This window comes from Erpetoichthys calabaricus, chromosome 6, assembly GCF_900747795.2.
Source record: "Erpetoichthys calabaricus chromosome 6, fErpCal1.3, whole genome shotgun sequence".
In the NCBI taxonomy this organism is placed as follows: domain Eukaryota; kingdom Metazoa; phylum Chordata; class Cladistia; order Polypteriformes; family Polypteridae; genus Erpetoichthys; species Erpetoichthys calabaricus.
The window spans coordinates 182,517,827-182,537,895 of NC_041399.2; the positions used below are offsets into that span (position 1 = coordinate 182,517,827).

At 36.4% G+C, this 20,069-nt stretch overlaps 1 protein-coding gene across 1 annotated transcript in view; it reads right to left on the reverse strand.

Moving 5' to 3' along the window:
* dpp6a (dipeptidyl-peptidase 6a) overlaps positions 1-20,069 on the reverse strand; it is a 935,015-nt gene that overhangs the window by 51,571 nt on the left and 863,375 nt on the right. Inside the window, exons 15-17 of the mRNA XM_028804164.2 lie at positions 19,420-19,467; positions 18,573-18,691; positions 7,958-8,005 (exon numbers count right to left, since the gene is read on the reverse strand). Coding sequence (XP_028659997.2) covers positions 7,958-8,005; positions 18,573-18,691; positions 19,420-19,467 — 215 coding nt within the window. The remainder of the gene's footprint in view (positions 1-7,957; positions 8,006-18,572; positions 18,692-19,419; positions 19,468-20,069) is intronic.

A 20,069-nucleotide genomic window follows, 5' to 3' on the forward strand; every position in this document is an offset into this window, starting at 1 on the left:
GCCTTGGAAGAAACTCCAGGATCATGACAACATAGGTTTATCTGCCTAAACAGTTTGACCAACAGTTATTAAGTGGGTTTTCTATCAGCAGGGATAAATAAACCCTATTAGGTTATTTGAGAGAGAAAGGATATTCCCAATAACGTATCCAACATGAGGCACCGCACGCCAGGGAAGGGAGCTATACAGGTCTCAACCTAAGGAGATAAAAGATTGAAAGTATCTATTTTCTAAACCAAACTACTTCATTATTTGAGAAATACAATATTTATAAACCAGGTAGGAGTATACAAAGTGGCACACTGCCAGGCATTTGGTTTGAATGATGAAAGCACCCTGTCATTATGCAAAAGCAGCTTTGCTCTCCTCTATGTAGAAGCAGTGAGTGGTATGTACACTGACCACTAACTATTTAGTACTAAATTATAAAGATTAACATTTCAATTACTAAATTTATATAATTTCACGTTAAATACAATTATCAGTTTTACTGCTTTTGATAGATGCTCATACAATGCAACTAATTTAATATTTTGGTAAAGAGCTAAATAAAACACAATGAGAACAAAAAACAAACAAACAAAGGAAGAGAACTAATTAACAATTATGAGGCCTTTAGGCTACTTATTATTTTACTTTAATTCTGAGTGATTTTTTTTAAGCTAAAATGATTCTGAAAATAGCTAGGGCGTGTTGAGTAATTCTAAAGTTATTCAGATGAGATGGAACATCTATCCATATTATAGCTTATTTAAAAGGATCTTAATGTATAATTTAGGGTAAAAATGAAAACCTTAAACAACCCCATTAGTATTTAGGTCAAGTTTGAGAAACAAACACATATAAAGCTGTAATAATGTTTAAAAATGATGCCATTCTGCTCACTGTTGCAGACTGTAAATAATTCAGATAAACATCTGCAGGCTACCTGCAGGTTCTGCTTACATAAAAATCAGCTTTTCTATGACTGCTTACTGTGTTAAATCATCGGTCTTAGACAATACCGTGCTACCAATGCCAAGGACCCAGTGGGAGAAAGATTATCTTTCTCAAGTAATTTTATCCGATTTTCAGATTAAATCAAGGAAATGATTGGCACATTTTGTGCCTGAGCTAGCACAAAAATAAACAAAAGCATATCTAACCTCTATCTTTACCTTACAAAGTAACAGATTTTTACTTCTGCACTTATCTGTATTAATGTGTATCACACATTTTCCCTTACAGAAGTTAAAATGCTTTCATACATCGCCATATGTCAGTAGCCTTTAAATCAAAATTAATTTACATTCAATGGGGCTTCACATTATTTAATATCCATTTCATTCATAATGGATACATGATGAATGCTGTAAACAAAAGATCAAGAATCCTGGTCATTCTAAAGCCTGAATTGTTTAAAGAGTCAATGATGATTCACGACTCTGTGAGCATGTCAAGTGTGATACAATACAAGGATAAAAAAAGTCAGATTGCATTCTTAGATGAGCTAAGTGATAAGTTATAGTCTTTGTTTTAGTGACTCAAATGGGCATTTATTGCCATTAGGAGAGCAGGTTCTGTAATTACAGTATGTTCAGGGAGCGTAGTCAAAAATATGCATTGGGCCTCCATCATTCAATTGAAAAAGACACTGCCAATTTCACGATGTTAGCACCACTAACTATTGGATCCAATCCTGGGTTCGAGTCCCAAATCTGGCTGTTGACTTTATGTTGTTTGCATGTTCTCCCCAATGTCTGTATCAGTTTTACTAATTGGCCCCACTGTGTGTGTGTGTGTGAACCCTGAGACTGACTAGAGTTCCACCCAGTATTAGTTTCCACCTTATGCTGTTGCTATTAGGATAGGACCACAACACCCTAAACTGGATGTGGGAATGTGATGATACTTCTTGTCCAGGCAGGCTTTCTTTAAATTACTTATTTATTAGACTTTACTTTAAAGTTTTAAATATTATACGAGGGGCAGTCAAAACATTCCCAGAATTGTGATATTAGAGTGAGAGATCAGATTACACACACAATGTTGTGGAGGGGAGCGCAGGATGTCTGTAGACCAGTTACAAGTTGCTTTAATTAACCATTTCAGTTAAACTTGTGCATAGTCATTTGGTGCAATATTGCAGTTCGAACAACGTGCTAACATCAAGTTCATGGGCAAATGAGCTACTGATGCGCTAGCGACACTACAGCCTGCCACACTGATTTATTAACTACTTATTTATGCATATAAGTAACTCCTTTATTTCATTCAAGGACTGCAAGGTGTTGGAGCATATTTTGGTAGCTCTGGGACCAAGGCAGGAACCAAGCCTCAATGGGTTGCTTGTCCACTGTTGGTCTCTCTTTTATACACAACCATATTCACAGTCTCTACTGCTGTCAAATGCCTAGATCTCAATCATAATGGCCTTATATTGCCATATGAAACCTTGCTCTGTTTTATTTGGGGGATAACCTCATTTGTGTGCTGATATATGTAAACTATGTTTGGTTTAACTGTTTCTGTTATTGCATCATAAATCATTACAGGCTGTAATTGATGGAAAATTTCAGGCAAAATGAATCAAATTGAGCCTGGAGAAACTCCTTAGCCGGGCAACGGTTTGGACTAATTCATAATTAAAATGATTTATACAGTTGTAAAACCAGACATTATAAATTACAATACAGGAAGCATATTATAAAATTGATAATTTCATTTTACAGGTAATATGCAGAGACAATTAAAAATGTCAAAGAAAATGGTTACATTATAAATACTAAACAGTATGTTGTACTGTAATTTGATAAAAACCCTCAAACTCTTTAGGAACAATCAGAGAAGGGTATGTGGGGACCTGATTCTGGCCATAAAAATCTGCAAAAGCTTTGGCAAAATTGAACCAGCAGAATTGTATCAATTAACAAGGAAGTTGCAGACCCAAAGAATCGGCTGGAAATTAGAGGGGAAAGCCAGCATCAGAATTTTGGTATTGTGTCCAGTTGTTGAAGCAAATAACTTGATGAAATATAATGAAATGTCTGCATGAAACATTGGGACAACTCAGCCATTAAGTAACAAGTCAGATAAACTAGTGGTCTCTTCTTGGGGCTAAAATTTCTTACACATCAATTCATTCTCTGAACTCTTGTAAGTTTAGAGTTGCAAAAAAAACAAGACCATACTGTATCCTGGCAGAACAGGTAACAGGGCACTCAATTAAAAGGAAATGTCATACTGGACTAATGTACAGTCACCAAGTAGCTTTACCTTCATCTCTTAGGAATGTGGGAGGAAAACCAGTGTAATGGTATCAATACTCGTAGAGTCAAAATTCTTACTTGTATGTCCAACCAACATGCAACATGTTGTCACTTTCCAGTGCCATGCTAAACATGAAAGTAACTACTGTATATACAGTAAGTACACTGTAATGAGACACACTTATACAATAAGTATATTGCAATGTCCAGCCACAGAGTCAAAAACTCAGCGATTAATTCATTACTGCACTACAGGGCAAGTACCCGATATTAACAGACACTATGTAAAATGTTGCTGAAAGTTATCTCAAATTCAGTATTCAAGTTACCTACAAAAAATTCAACTCTGTGCCAAGCAGCTTTGTGAAAAAGTGAAATATGATGTAAAATTCAATGAGTAACTCTAGAATATGACACAGTCACATCTGCACAAATAATAATGATAATAAACAGAACAGAATGTTGGGATCAGTAGGTGGCTCCTATGAAGTACATTCCAACAATGGCATTACTGGAAATAAGATTAAAGTTTAATTACATAAAATATATGATTTTATGATTATGACTTGGCACAAGGGTGCAGTGGTAGCAATGTTGACTTGCAATGAGGAGATCCTCCCTGTGTGGAGTTTGCAAGCTTGTATCCACATGGGTTTCCTCCAGGTGTTCCAGTTTATTCCCACAGTCCAAAGGCAGTGAGTTGGTAATGCTTAACTGGCCCTAGTGTGTGTGTGTATAGGGTTTGTGTGTGTGTTCACTTGGTGATGGACTGACGTTGGTGTTGGACGTGACATTGTTCCTGCCTTGTCCCCTATGCTTGCTGGGATGGGCTCTGGCTTTCCTGTAGCCCTGCTAAGGATAAAATGGGTTTGGAGGATGGATGAATTGATGATTGTGGCTAGAGAGAAATAATATACATACTGTACACAGGGAAAATGTAAAAATAAAACACCAGGCACAACTTGAAATCCTGTTTAGTGGAGATGGAAGGTATCAGTCCTAAAAACTGCATCTTTGGTAATCTAATTTTGTTGGACTTTTTACATACTGAATCAACATATTTTAAACTCTGTTTAAGACCAGGTATCATTTTATGAATGGACAGGAGTCCCCATGGACTATGATGTTTGCTGTTGACATTGTGATCTGTAGCGATACTAGGGAGAAGGGTGATGAGACCCTGGAGATATGCTCTAGAGAGGAGAGGAATGAAGGTCAGTAGGAACAAGACAGAATACATGTGTGTAAATGAGAGGGAGGTCAGTGGAATGGTGAGGATACAGAGAATAGAGTTGCGAAGGTGGATGAGTTTAAATATTTGGGATCAACAGTACAGAGTAATGGGGATTGTGGAAGAGACGTGAAAAAGAGAGTGCAGGCAGGGTGGAATGGGTGGAGAAGAGTGTCAGGAGTAATTTGTGACAGACGGGTATCAGCAAGAGTGAAAGGGAAGGTCTACAGGATGGTAGTGAGACCAGCTATGTTATTTGGGCTGGAGACAGTGGCACTGTCCAGAAAGCAGGAGACAGAGCTGGAGGTAGCAGAGTTAAAGATGCTAAGATTTGCATTGGGTGTGACGAGGATGGATAGGATTAGAAATGAGTACATTAGAGGGTCAGCTCAAGTTGGGCGGTTGGGAGACAAAGTCAGAGAGGCGAGATTGCGTTGGTTTGGACATGTGCAGAGGAGAGATGCTGGGTATTTTGGGAGAAGGATGGAGCTGCCAGGGAAGAGGAAAAGACGAAGGCCTAAGCGAAGGTTTATGGATGTGGTGAGAGAGGACATGCAGGTGATGGGTGTGACAGAGCAAGATGCAGAGGACAGAAAGATATGGAAGAAGATGATCCGCTGTGGCAACACCTAAGGGGAGCAGCTGAAAGAAGAAGAAGATCATTTTATGAATGTATACAAATACAGGAGAAATTTAACTTCCATTCATTATCAGTCTTGCTCAATCTAGTTTGGGGTCAAAAGAGCTGAAGACTATCTTGGTGCATGATAGATTCCTATCCCACACAGAGTGTCACTGTACTCACTTATTCACTCTGGGCCAGTTTAGATTTGCAAATTAACCAAACACACATAATTTGGAGATGTGGGAGGAAAATTGCAGCCCCCAGAGAAAAAGTCCATGCAAAGCCCAAACAGGAAGTTACAATAATTCAAACACACAAATAAGCCGCAGCACTAGTCACTGCCATCCTTCATTTCAAGGTGAAACTCAAAATAAGAAGAACAAAGCAAATAAAAATAAAAAAAATAAATTCAAAATTGACTTTTCATTTAATTTTTAGTATTCAGCTCCAAATTAGAGAAGAATGAAAAACAAGTTTCCTAGTGCAGTATTTTCTTAAATAAACATATTTACTTTCAAACAGATATAATGCACTTTAAAGTCCTTCAAAATCTATCGCTATATTCTATTGTTTAAACAACTTCAGTTGCATGAATTTGATTTGTTTAAGGCCACATAAATAAAATATCAATACAAACATATACTGTAGGGATACTGATTGCCATTTCTTTAACAACCGATTTAAAAATAACAAATATTTATCAAATTATTGTAGAAGACAATAGTAAGGTCAAGATGTTAAGGCGGTGCATTTCATAGTTTGTGAAAGTGCCATTATGAAATCTGTAGTCCTGACCATGATTAATGTAAGCTGTTTACCAAACGCACAGAGTGAATAAAGTGCGCGCTGGTGGTTTAGGTGGGTGATGTGTCACATATGATGTTAATTAATAATGCATAAATAATTCAACAATTTTAACAATTTAAAAGAACAGACTGGGTGATAATGTGTCAGGCTTCGAGATGGGCCATTCCTCTGAAAAGGCTCTGCTAACTCTTTTAGACATGCTCCAATTGATTAGAACTACCAACGTGCCATCTGTCCTCATCCTTCTAGATTTCTCCTCTGCCTTTGATAAAGTCAGCCATCAGATCCTCCCTGCCACCCTCTCTGAACCTGGCATCACTGGGACTGCCCTCAGGTGTTTTGAGTCCTACTACTATTTTACTGTCTCTACTGGCAAGGAGAAGTGTTAAGGATGCACTAGGCAAGACATGAGGTACCCCATGGATTAGTGCTGTGTTCTTTCTTCTTCTCTCTATTAACCTCTTCACTAGGCCCATCATTCAGTCCCGGGGTTTCTCATACCAGTGCCATGCCAATAACATGCAGGTGTACTTGTTGTTCCCTCCAGAGATCCACACGGTATCAGCTAGAATCTCTGCATGTCTCACCGATACTGTATAACCTGGATGAAGGAACACCATCTCCAGCTCACCCTGGTAAAGGCCAACCTTCTTATTATCCCAGTTCATCCATCTGTTCAACACCCCATCTGTGTTTAGCATGGCTCACTTTCTCTAACATCCTTTCTCTAACAACCATATGTTCAATGACCAGCTATCCCTCACTGACCATGCTGCAACTGTCTTTCAGTCTTGCACTTTATACAATATTATCAAGAACAGAAACTATCTAATGCATGCAGCATAATTCCTGGTCCAGCCTTTGGTCTTGACATGTCTAGACTGCAGTAGCTCCCTGCACACATGTGTACTGGCATATGTCAGCAAGTTGCTGCAGATGACAAAAATGCAGTGGCATACCTGCTGTTAATGTGGCTGAGGTGAGCACATGTCATTCTTCTTTTCAGATCACTACATTGGCTCCCTGTAGATACATATTTTAAGATCATACCCTTGATGCTTGCCAACAGAGTAGCCAATGGGTAAACACCTATATATATTTCAGAGACACTTGTGAGGTAAAAGGCACCATCTGGCCCAATCAGGTTTACTGACAAATGGTGTCTGGTGATGCCACCTCTGTGAGGCATCAAATCTCAATCCATACTCTTTCATGTGTAGCTCCTAGCTGGTGGAATGAGCTGCCCATCTCCATTCGAACTTCAGGCTCTCAATGTATTTAAAAAGCATTTGAAGACTCTCTTTTTTGGTGATTTTTCCATTTAAGTGATATTGGCTTTGTTTTGTGTTTTTTATTGTCAGTTCTTCATTTGTGATGATCAATTTTGTAACCTTGCTGCATAACACTTCTTTCAAAACAGACACCAGACTCACATTTACTCAATTATGATGACCTGTTTTGTAGGCTACTTTGGATAAAAGTGTCAGGTAAGCAAACACATTTGCATTACATAATTAATTAATTCAAGGAATATTGTCTACAATGGGAATTATTATTACTATTGTTTCATTCATCTACATACTGGAAAATGGTAATTATAATTCTTTTTTAGAATGTTTTATAATAAATTCATGATCCATCAATTCATTCTGAAACTTAATCCAGTTCCAGGCCCAGAAATGCCAGAGCCTAATCAATTAGCACGAGGTGAAAGACAGAAACCAACAGTGGGTGGATCACTAGTCCACCGGTATAAATTATAAATATGAAATAAAAATAAATAAATTTGCACACAGGTCAGGTTAACTATTAAATATATAGATCCATCCAAATATTCAGGATTACAACATTTTATAAATTAAACTATACAAAATAATTTAACAACTTTTGCCTGAAAAAGTGTTTTGTGGCAAGAAGCTGTCACAAGAGCAAAGCAACATTTTTCATTAGCATATGTAAATAATACACCAGATGTAATACATGTAATTAAATTGTTTCTCATTTGCTTCAACCCAAGATGTCTTAATAAAAGGTCATTTTACTCACTCTCTTGATCAGCAGTACTATGTACTGTTACGGATGGAACTCCAGGTCCTTGAAACCAAAAAAAATAGGAAAAGAAAATAGTCAAAAAAAGAGCAAAATCAGGCACATTCTAATGAGTCTGAATAAGTAAAAAGTAAGTTACATTCATATTTCACATTGAATGAATAAATGAATGTGCAGTAAAGACATAACTCAACAAAAACGACTAAAACATGACCAACAATATAAATACAAGTATGAAGCTGTAATACAACCAATGGATTCATAAAATATTCCAGAATGAATCATTTTATTTACATTAAAGGCCTGTGACACAATATAACGGAAGCATTTTTTAATGGAAATCAAATAATGCCAAGCATATCTGAAAGCACTTGGTTTTTAAAACAGGTTTAATGTCATGCTGAATAATGGTTTAGTCTACATTTTGAGGTCGGCACTGATTCAGCTTGCTTTAACTCATTTCTCTTCACATAATGAACTGTCAAAAATGATAATATTTTGACAGCTGTAACATGCACACCATCTGCCAAATGTCAAAGTCTGTCAGAACGTGCCCCATACTGTAAGGCACTCACATCATTAAGATAATTTTGAAGTGACTCTAGAGTAGGGTTAATGACTCGTTCTCCTTCATGCCTTCTCTTCACTGTCTTTTAATTTTACTTCTACACCTGTGCTTTTCATGGGAAACTGATCCATTTCATTGGCTATAGTTTCTACTAATTTCATAATAAAAATTGTTCATGATTGCCACACAATATGGTAGTGTAGAAGACGTATTTCATGCTGCTTACGAAAATGCATTAGCAGTCTAAATGTTAAATTACATCATTACAATATACACAGTATGGTGATTAAAAACAGAGACTATCAAATCATTCAATTATGGTGGATCTTTCATAATGCATGAAACTTTTATCAATTTAATAATAAATCGACACAAAACCGAGAAGGATTGCAAGCACAGCAACAGAGATCCAGGAGGTGATAATGAATTTCAATAACCAACTGCTGTTTCATATTTGCGCTAATCACAAAGTTTATGTGTCATATTCTACATTTACAACCCTGGTCCTGTAGTATTCGAAGGAACCTCATCAACTCTGTAAAGAAGTCTAGACAAAAGCTTTTGTAGGCAACTGAGCAAAACTGTAAAAAACTGCTGGCCATTACTTCAGCCAAAGGTGCCTCTTCCAATAGTGAATTGCAAACATTATTTTCTATTTTCTGAACTTAGCAGTCAGTTATTCCCCCATTTTATAACTACTCTATTTAGTATTTCACTTTCCCTTTAACATTGTAAAGTTTTTAATGTTGATCAATGAGAAAAATGCCCTTCATTTATTCATCCATTTTCTACACTCACATTTCATTACTCAGTTGTGACTCTGGGATATGAGGTATATCTATGGAAAAACTCTAAATGAGACAGTAGTACACTGAACTCAAACTAGGTCAGTTTAACCCAATACACATTTCTCATTTTGGAAGCAATAACTGACACAGAGGGGCCCCCAGCCCTGTTTTGGGTCATTGTCTTGTTAGAATATCCAACCCCTGTGTAACTTCAACTTTGTGACTGATGCTTGAACATTATCCTGAAGAATTTGTTGATATTGGGTTGAATTCATCTGACCCTCGACTTTAACAAGAGCCCCAGTCCCTGAACTGGCCACACAGCCCCACAGCATGATGGAACCTCCACCAAATTTGACAGTAGGTAGCTGGTGTTTTTCTTGGAATGCAGTGTTCTTCTTCCACCATGCAAAGAGCTTTTTGTTATGACCAAATAACTCAATTTTTGTCTCATCAGTCCAAAGCACTTTGTTCCAAAATGAATCTGGCTTGTCTAAATGAGCATTGGCATACAACAAGTGACTTTGTTTGTGGCGTGAGTGCAGAAAGGGCCCGGAAGTGCTATTAAATCACATGGACAAAAGGACAGGAACACTTTCAGGTCAAGGACTATATAAAGGACTATGCGAGACCTAGCAAGCTGAGCCGGAGTTGGTAGGTAGGGTGATGGAGCTGCTGGGAGAGGAGGAGTGATTTATTGTATTATTATTGATTTATTGTTTATTGGGTTGATTGTGGTGTCTACTGTTGCCCAAAATTGAAAAGAAAATAAATTTAAAAGATTATTGGTGCTTTTACTTGGTGTCTTGGACGTTTGTCTGCGGGGTTTGAGGAGCAAGAATATTGTTATTCAATAAGCAACCCTGATACTAGGATAAACCTGTGGTAGTGCTACTGATAATGAGATTGGCACCCACTTTAAAAGGAGTTGATATTCAGAGGGAAATGGCCAGTGCAGAACTGCAGCTTTCTTTGATGGACCACATCTATGTGCTGTCATGCATGGGTGCTTAAGGGACGCCTTCAAGACTCTTAAAACATAAGCAGTACCACTCCAAGTTGAGAGAGGGTGCTGTTGCTAACTCCTTCTCCTTTTCCATCCACAGTTCCGAATGGCAAATCTCAGAAGACACCTCACCTGACACCCCAGAACCGCCCTTTACAGAAAAACCCGCCATAAAGCAGCCACCTGCTGCAAATGGCAGTTCAGTTTGAGAACAGCATCTTTGCAAGACAGAGTTCCTGTTCAGTGGCCGTTGAGGAGCAATCTGAACCATGACTGTGATCATTTCATTTACATTATTTTCAGTTTTGTTTGAACCATTAAACAAGGCTTACCAATGTGGTACCCCAACTTGTTCTTCTGTCTGTCCTTACGGTACCTTTTTTGCGCGATGCTGATGTGTTTTTTGCTTGTACACTGTGTATAATTATGACTGACATGCGTATTCTAACTGATAATATTCTTCATATTATTGTATATTCTGTTGTACCAGAGTTAAGATTTCAGTGTTCAACAAATGGCACTCTCCCTGTTAATATTATTATATGTCTAAAGAAAACAGATATTTTTTGATAAGATTCTCTACAAATCAACGCTTTTGCTTTTGTCAAAAATTAATTGTGAATTCCATGAAGAAGGATGTGGTGAAATAACTGATTTCCTAGTACAAGTTGGTGCAGAGAAACGGGAAATTTTCAGTTGATGTTCAATGCACAAATAAACACATTACAAAATACATTTAATAATGAAATATATTGTACATGATATACAAGTAATAATGGTAATCAATATTCATTCAATATTCATTTTGTTTTGAAGAAAACATCATGAAGGTATTGTCCATTTCTCTGTACACATTCTGACAGCCTGCTGTGGAAATTCTGCATTGCTCAATGTAACATGTCAAGAGGAATGCCATCGATTTCCTCTTCAATCCTCCTTTGTAGTTCAGCAATGGTTGCACAATGTGTGCGGTACACTTGACTTTGAAGATGTCCCCACAGAAAAAATCACAAACAGTGAGATCTGGGGCTCTCAGAGTCCATGGAATGTCATTGTTGTGTCGAATGATGTGCCTTCCAAACAATCGTCGGATAGCTGCCATTGATTGTTGGGCAGTATGCAAAGTGGCTCCATCTGGGGACTTCTTTTTTTAAGGCTGAACCCATTTTTTCTAAATTTTGCACCCATGTTGTAATCGCATGACAAGATGGGACATGATCATGACGTCCTAACTGGTAATGATACCAAAATTCCCTTTGCACAGCTGTCACACTATCACCATTCTAATAAAAGGCTTTCATAGCAAACGCTTGTTGTGCACCACTCCACTGCTCCATTACAACTAATGGCAAGGGGTTCTAAACGAGATTGCATTGGTCCCAAACAACTGCTGACGCCCTACAGTTGCCAACACCCCTAGTTCCAAGGTTTCCTGTTTCCCTGTGTTACCCTACATATTTCAGAACATAAAATTTGTACTATCAACCATACAACAAAACAATGAATCACACCTGTTTTTCAAATGTCAAAAAATGTCAGTTTTTTGTAAAATCATTAAACTGAACTTTATTTAGTGTTGCAAATGAATCCCGTTTTAAAGCCACTGTATTTGATATTTAATTTGTGTTCTTAGGTATTAGAGAAAAGAGGTTACACTTTTGAACTCTGCAATTATTTTATAAAAAAATTTTGCAAATTCAGGTAAAATTAATCAATTTAAGTAAAAAATCTGCTGACGACTACTTTTTACCAAAGCAGCACTTTCAACTTTATTAGCCTTGTTAAAAAATGAATTTCGAGAATATTAGAAAAATTGGTGCCAGTGTACAGGAAAACACATTTTGAGAGGTGTTCAAATTGATGTTGTATAATAACTATGAGGACAATCATTATATGTAACTAGTCATTTAGCCCGTTACAATAACGGGCGCTAGAACAGTAGTGCATAAACATTAGTAGGAACAGTCTATATTAAATGGCAAGGGACTTTGACCTCATTCTTTTTGTTGGTCGTATTTTTGTTTCTTTCAGCCTTTCTTTTGTTGACGTTTACTTGCTGAGCTGACCGTTCTTCGTGGGCTGCCACCGTGTATTGTGTGTGTTTAATTTTCTGTGACAGTAATACTGTTTTGTACGTCCGCTGGCTTTTACGTCCGTAATATACCTTTAATTTTCTCTGGCGGTAATACAGGCGTGCGCGTCGGTAATATGCCTTTAATCTCCTCTGACAGTAATACTGGCTTGAATGTGGCTGTAATATGCGTCACTGTATTGTGTACCTTTAATTTCCTCTCGCAGTAATACTGGTTTGTATTTCCGTAAAACACCTCTAACTTTATCTGACAGTAATATCGCGCATCGCACCGTGCCCCGCGCATGCACACTTCACCAGAAGACACACACACATGGACACCTGGACGCACAAAGGGATTTTATTAAAGAGGATAAGATTGGTGACCATTTTAGAGTGCTCAAATGCAGGATTAATTTACAGACATTTGTGCCAGTTGCTATTTGATACCCACAACAGCAGTTTGTCGGATCTGGAAAGAATAAAATTCTTCTAGAAATTGGCATTAGTGCTAGACAGGTGCTGAAGTGCATATGTTTCTAAAGTAACTTTAGACAGGTAGTGAAAAATGTGAAACAATCCAGGGGACTGAGTGAATCTTCCCATTTGGGTATAACTGAAATATTCCAGAGGTTTGCATTTGATGAGGAACAGCAAATTACATTCATGACATACTATTAATAATATTACCTGTATAAGGGACTGTTTTTAAAGTACTCGAATTTAGAACACTGACAAATGCTGAAATAGAAGCTGAACCTTTAATTACAAGCTGCATGTTAGACTGCTTTGAGCTGAATATGTGTAGAGGTCAGAGCACCAGACAGACAGAAATATCATCCATTATGAACCACATGCTGTATCCTGAAGTATGGAGAAATTCTGACTATCCATTAAACTCAAGTTCCACCACCAACTGCCCAGCATAACCTCTAGGTATTGAGCAAACAACATGGGACCACCACACTCTAGTGTCTATCAGTTCAGTCCAGACAATCTGACTGCAAATCCACACTGTAAGGAAAACCTATCAAAAACTTCAAAAACCTTTGCTGGACAGTTATTGTATCAAAAGATCTTGACCATACATTGTTCTCCTCTCCTTCTCAATGAATCTTAGGCTGGAGAGGTCCGTTAATTTTTTACATTGAAGATGACCCACATAAAGGTTTTTCCAATGCTGTCTCTGTTCTAGTGTCCTTATAAACACAAGGTTCTCCAGTTGTTGCATTACAACCTGCCTGAAGAAGGAGCCCGAGCTGTCTCGAAAGCTTGCATATTGTAATCTGTTCAGTTAATCAATTAAAGGTGTCATTTTGCTTGAGTTCTCATTGTATCCATAATGGCTAACACAGTACAGCACCCTGCTACTACAGAAATATCATTAGTGAAAAAAAAATGAACAAAAATGAGTAGCTGACCTAATCTCATTAAATAAAAAGACATAACCAGGGTAACAAATCACACAAACAGAAATCTTTATAGGATGTACACAGAGAATCTAATGTGAAAAATATGCATGGATAAATCAAGTTTAAAGCAATAATTTATAGTATGTGTCTTTTTATTACATACAAATTGAGGAGATGTTGGAATTGCCATCAGAGAAAGCATATGTTATTGTTATCTGATAAGTAGTTAAGGACACCCTACTATAATCAAAGCAACCTTTTGCCTTTTTTTACATCTATCATCTCAGGAATGTAACAAGCTCATCAAACTAATTACAGCACCAATAAAAAGTATTCACGCCTTGAAAGTTTTCACATTTTACTGTTATACAACATCAAATCACAGTGGGTTTAATTTCGCTCTTCAAACACTGATCAACACAAAAAGACTTTTTAATGTCAAAGTGAAAGCAGATTTCTGCAAAGTGATCTAAATTAATTAAATATAAACACAAATAATTGGTCTCATAGGTATTCACCCATTTATTATGACATACTTAAATCATTACTGCTGTAGCCAATTGGGAATGAAATCCATAGATATCAACGATTTACTGCATTTGGAAATCTCTGACTTCATTTTTTTGCACTAATTCCAGGTCTAGAAGATTTTTTTTAGGGTAACATTATGTTGAAGATGTTAAAATATTTTTGCGACTCCCCATAACTTCAGGTTGGAGTCTGTGGGTGCAGTTTCTAACACTTTGACAGATGACATTACAGGTCAAGTGTAAAAAGGTCAGTGTTGGGCACTTCCGGGTTCTCTGACATTGTGGATACAAACAGTAAAACAAACTGTGCATGTATGAAGCTTCGGTTAGCTTAAAATACAATTTTTTTCATTTGACTTTGAGTTCAGGATTTCATTTATAGTTTGATGTTAGAATATTCTGATTTTCTGGTTTCAACTTTGGCTTTGTTTTCAGAACAGTCCTAGTCTGCCTGTGGGCCTTCTTCTTCATCTTGTGGCTGTACCCCCAATGCCTGATGTTGGATTTGCTCATATTCTACCCTCATGCTCATAATGATAAACACCAAACTGAGCAGGCACTTAATTGCCATGCAAAACTTTGCTTAGGAATGTTTTATAAACAAAACCTTATGCTGCCAGTTATAGTCAGATGCACTACTAGGATTCTGCTATGATAGAACTAGATTCGTTTTTTTTACTTTTACGAGCTTTTTGATGAAATTTAATTTATTTTAATTAGTCGCCTACAATGTTGTACTCTTCATCAAAAATTAAGAGTGCATCATGTAGGACGTTATATTTTTAGGAAATTTGATTTATTTTCAGATATACTGTATGTATTACAATAGAAGAGTTATAATACAACACCCAAACAACTATTGCTACAAAAAAGATAAAAGTCAACAATAAAAATACAATCAATTCCAGAAATCACAAAAAAGATTTAAGTTTTTCTAGATTTAAACAACATTAAAAACACCACTCTAAGCCAATGAGAGCTGATACTAGGCACCAATGCAAAAAGTCATACATTCTTTATGATTAGTACATTAGAAAATCACTATATATTATAGATGCCACAGAGGCTGGACAGGCATCCTGGCCAGAAGTTGGGATGTTTCCTTTCCTGGATGGGAGGCAGCTAATAGGCAAACAGGCATCCCAGCTGGGCAAGAGAAAGGAATCAGACTTGGAAGAGAGGGCCAAATAGGATGGACAGACAGCCCACTGAAATGGGAAAATTTCACTAAGGACTGTTTACTCCCCCAGAACATTGGATGGCAGCGGTGCTGGATGGCGTTGCCCAGTATGGAACCAGTAAGGACTGCTGAGAAGTGTAGTCCCACAACACAACCCTGCTGGAGCCCTTGGGTGCCGCAAGGGGGCGCTGCAGGGAGATGTGTCACCTAAAATGGGACTTGCATATGACGCGGAAGTACTTCCATCAGTGCAGTGGCCATGGTACTCCGAGTTCATTAATAAAAGGGACCGAACTCCGTTGTTCAGATGAGTCGGAGCTGAGAGGAAGGAAGGCAACGCTTAACTGGAGGAGGGCAGTGATGTGGTAAGAGTTAGAAGGAGAGAGATTATTGTGAATTGTGGAGAGAGAAGTCTGTGCTTGTGCTAATTTGTGCTACTGTAGAATGAATTTCGGTTGAATAAACCACACTCTTGGTGTGTTCGTGTTGGGGGTTTGGGCTGTTGATGCCCTGGTTTCCTTCACAATATATATAATTACTATTAATATGTATGGTGATGAAACCTGTTTTATTTTTGCTTAGTTTTTTATTCACAGTGCACTTCAGAAACTGCTATTGTCTATGTAGAGAAAGAGGAATTGCTCCTGTGTATGTGGGTTCTCATTCCCCAAGTCTTTATGTTATGGCCAGAATGAAACATTAGAAAAATAGAAGAACTGAGAGTTGAACAGGCCATTCAGCCCAATTTGCTTGTCCTTCCTGTTGTTCACTTAGATTCTCCAAAAATAACATCAATGTGTGATTTGAGGTCACTCCACCATACTACTTGGAAATGTCATCCATGTGTCCATGGTTCTTTGCATGAAGAAAAACTTTCTAACATTTGTGTGAAATTTACCATTAACAAGTTTCCATTCTTGTCCATGTGTACTTGTTTTTTTTAAATTAACAATGGGGATACACTGCACTATAATTTGATAATTTTAAACACTTCATGTCTTATTCTTTATTTGCTTAAATTGAAAAGGTTCAGCTTTCAGCCTTCAATCTTTCCTCACAGCTCATATCTCTTAGTCCCTTCTCTAGTGCTGTTATGTCTTTTTTGTAATATGGAGACCAAAACTATAAACAGTATTCCAGATGGAATCTGACCAATCAGTTATATAACTTAAGAATAAACTATCTTGACTTGTACTTCACATATCATGATATAAAACCTAAAAAACTTATTAGCCTTCCTGACTGCTTTTGTACAACATCTGGATATAGGCCGTGCCTAGTTATAAGTCAACTATGACTCCTACATTCTTCTCATAAATTGTACTTTTAAATTTTAGACCTCCTATTGTGTATTTAAATCTAACATTTCCACTCCCTATCTTTAATACCTACAATTACTTACATTGAATTTTATCTGACACAAATCTGCCCAGGACTGTATGCTGTCCAAGTCCCTCTGTAAAAATTTAGTTGATTCACATTATCTGTCCTTCCACCTGGTTTTGATATCATCTGCAACCTTAGCCGGATTGTTGATTATAGTCTTGTCCAGTTCATTTATATATATTTAAAACAGCAGCAGTCCCAGCACTGATCTCTGAGAGATAATACTCTGAACATGTTCCTCTCACCATAACCCTTTGCATCTTGTATTTTCGAGCCAAATTTCTATCTACCTACAGACTGCCCCTTGAATTCCTACTTCTTTAATATTGATCACAAACCTTTCATATGCTACCTTGTCAAAAGCCTCAGAAAATCAAGATAAATAATGTCAAAAGCACCTCTCTTATTGTAATATTTTGTTGCTTCCTTATAGAATTCAAATATATTAGTGAAACATGATTTTCCAGTCTGAACTAGTCTGTTAACAACTTCCTAATATGAGTGTTATACACATGTGCTGATGGATCTTTTTCTTAATAATTCCTTCTATTAATTTACTTGCGATAAAAATTAAGCTTACCGGCATATAGCTACTTGGATCTTGGATAATATTTGCTAACTTCCAGCCATTAGGAATTTCCCCAATGTGCAGAGATTTTCAAAAATATGTGCCATGGGTTTATATATGTACCAACTAACTTCCTAAAGCATTCAAGGATAAATATTATCTGGTCCTGGTGATTTTTTTAGATTTCAGTTTATTTAATCTAAACAGCATTTCTCCCTGTACAATTTAAAAAACAGGAAGTACCTCCTTAGTATTCCTTGTTAATTTTGTGAGGCTATTGACTTCTTTACATGTGTAAATTTCAATAAAACACAAGTTCAAAGAATTTGCTATTTCACTTTCTATATATTTTAATTCACCTTTACCATTCCTCATATTCGTCGCCTCATCCTTGACTGTTCTTTTACTACTAAAATACTGAAAGAATATTTTTGGGTCATCTTTCTCCTTTTCTGCTATATTTCTCTCCAACTGTCTTCAGATCACCTTTTTCTCTTTCACCACTGTTCTCATATGCCTTAGAGTTAGCAATGGAGGTATTAGTATTATTTGTTTTTATGACTGTTTTTTCCTTGTAGCTTTCTTTTTAGCTCCTTGTTTATCCACCACAGAGATTTCTTTAATTTATTACTGCTCTACTACTAAGTTCTCTTTAAATTTTTTACTATGACATTTTGACCTATAGTATTGACTTACTTTGACCATTTGACCTATCCAGTCTCTTTTAAACCAAAACTGATTATTGGAAAAAGATATATGGTCTCATGGATCTGGGATATGAGAGAACTTTTTTGTTAATGATTTAGACCTTTAACATTCCAACTTACTAATTTTAATTTAAAATCAATATGATTAGATCTTTATTTCATAGAGTTCATCTTCCTTTACAAGAGGAGGAAATTAACATCAGTCTAGATGTTAAACTTTCATATGTTAAGCCCTGATTACGACTGTAACATTTTGTTGACTGTATTGCTGCAATTAAAATATAAGCATTGATAGGGTTGTAAACAGTTTGCACTCTCTCCCTCCCCCTCTCAGGCCCCACCCACACCTCAAGGTAGGTCATATTTTTATATTGTATATTTGTTGTGGAAACCTACCTTTACAGTCTAAGAGGAAGTACTGCATATTGTGACTGAAGGAAGCACCAACATAGCCACAGCCTTCAATCAGATCACAAGAAAGGCATCGTCGGTTATATGGCCCAGTGGTGTCAGCACTGAAATTAAAAAATACAATTATACACTGGGATGGTAATGTCTTTTTAATTACACAAAAATCAATTTCTACAGCTGAGCAAATGGAACTCAAGTATAATTACATATCACAGTGGTCTATTTATTGGAGGAATTTCACTGTCATGGTGCGCTGCGCATGTCGGGACTGTAGCAGTTTCCTTTCATTCTGTTAACTGTTTTGGGAAGATTATTGTTGCAATGAGTTACATTAATCTGAACAGAAGGAACTGAAGCAATGGCAAAGTTCTTTGCAGAATTTAAATTTTTATGTATTGCAAAGTCATACTCAATAATACATTGCACATGCTTGTCTAAGAGATTTTTTGTTAATTTTTAAATCTAACTCAGAGATAGTACTGTAATAAAGGTGTTCATTCCTGACGTGCAGAGGAGCCATTTAAAAAATTAATTAAACTATAATTAGAAAAGAGAAAGGCAAAGTTACTGTTGTCCACTTCTCTCACAAGACAATATTTTTGACTGTACTATTTGAGTGTGGAGGGAACAAAAAATAAAAATGTAGCTCAATAACAGAAAGAAATTAGTGTCTTATTAACTGATAAATAATGGAGCATCTACATTCTTAGACAAAACACCACAATCCATATAAGAGGTGTAATAAGGTACATGCATATTTAGATTTTCTACCATTTTTTATCTTTAAGGGAAAAACATATATTAAAAAAAAAACAATTAACACTTTGTTTACCTATAAAGATGCCTTCTTTTTGGATCATCCTCTGTACTCAAAAAATAGCTGATGGTTAAAAAAAAAATCAATCAAAATTTATTATTGAAAAAATACAACTACTGTACATTTATTTTCAAGCATTTTCCTAAATTTAGCATATTGCAAAATACTGTTTAATTCCAAAGTACTGTTTATAGTTAGGTATTTAGTACACAACAGTTTATTTTTATTTTATGCAACTGAGTGCCTATTCTGATGAATGAAACATGGTTTATTTGACACATATTTCATCAGTAGTTTAGGGTTATTAAACATGATTCATCTCTTAGTGAGAAATTAATCTTGAAGCTAAACAGATCTGACCATTTATTAATTAAAAAGTAATTGAACTTGTTTTTTAACCACTCTAGATATTGATATCACATATTTTACTGTCTAAAAATTAAGTGTTCCACCTGAACACAATATGATGGTGTAAAAGTTAAACCAAGTGAGTATAATATAAAAAGTGACCAGTCAAATAATTAAATGAAAATAAATATCCTTATCTGCATGTGTTCATTAAATATATAATTCTGTATATATTATATGTCATCAGTTTGCATACTAGCTTACCACATTTTTAATACACATACTATCAACACAGTATATATGGTATGTTTATTAAG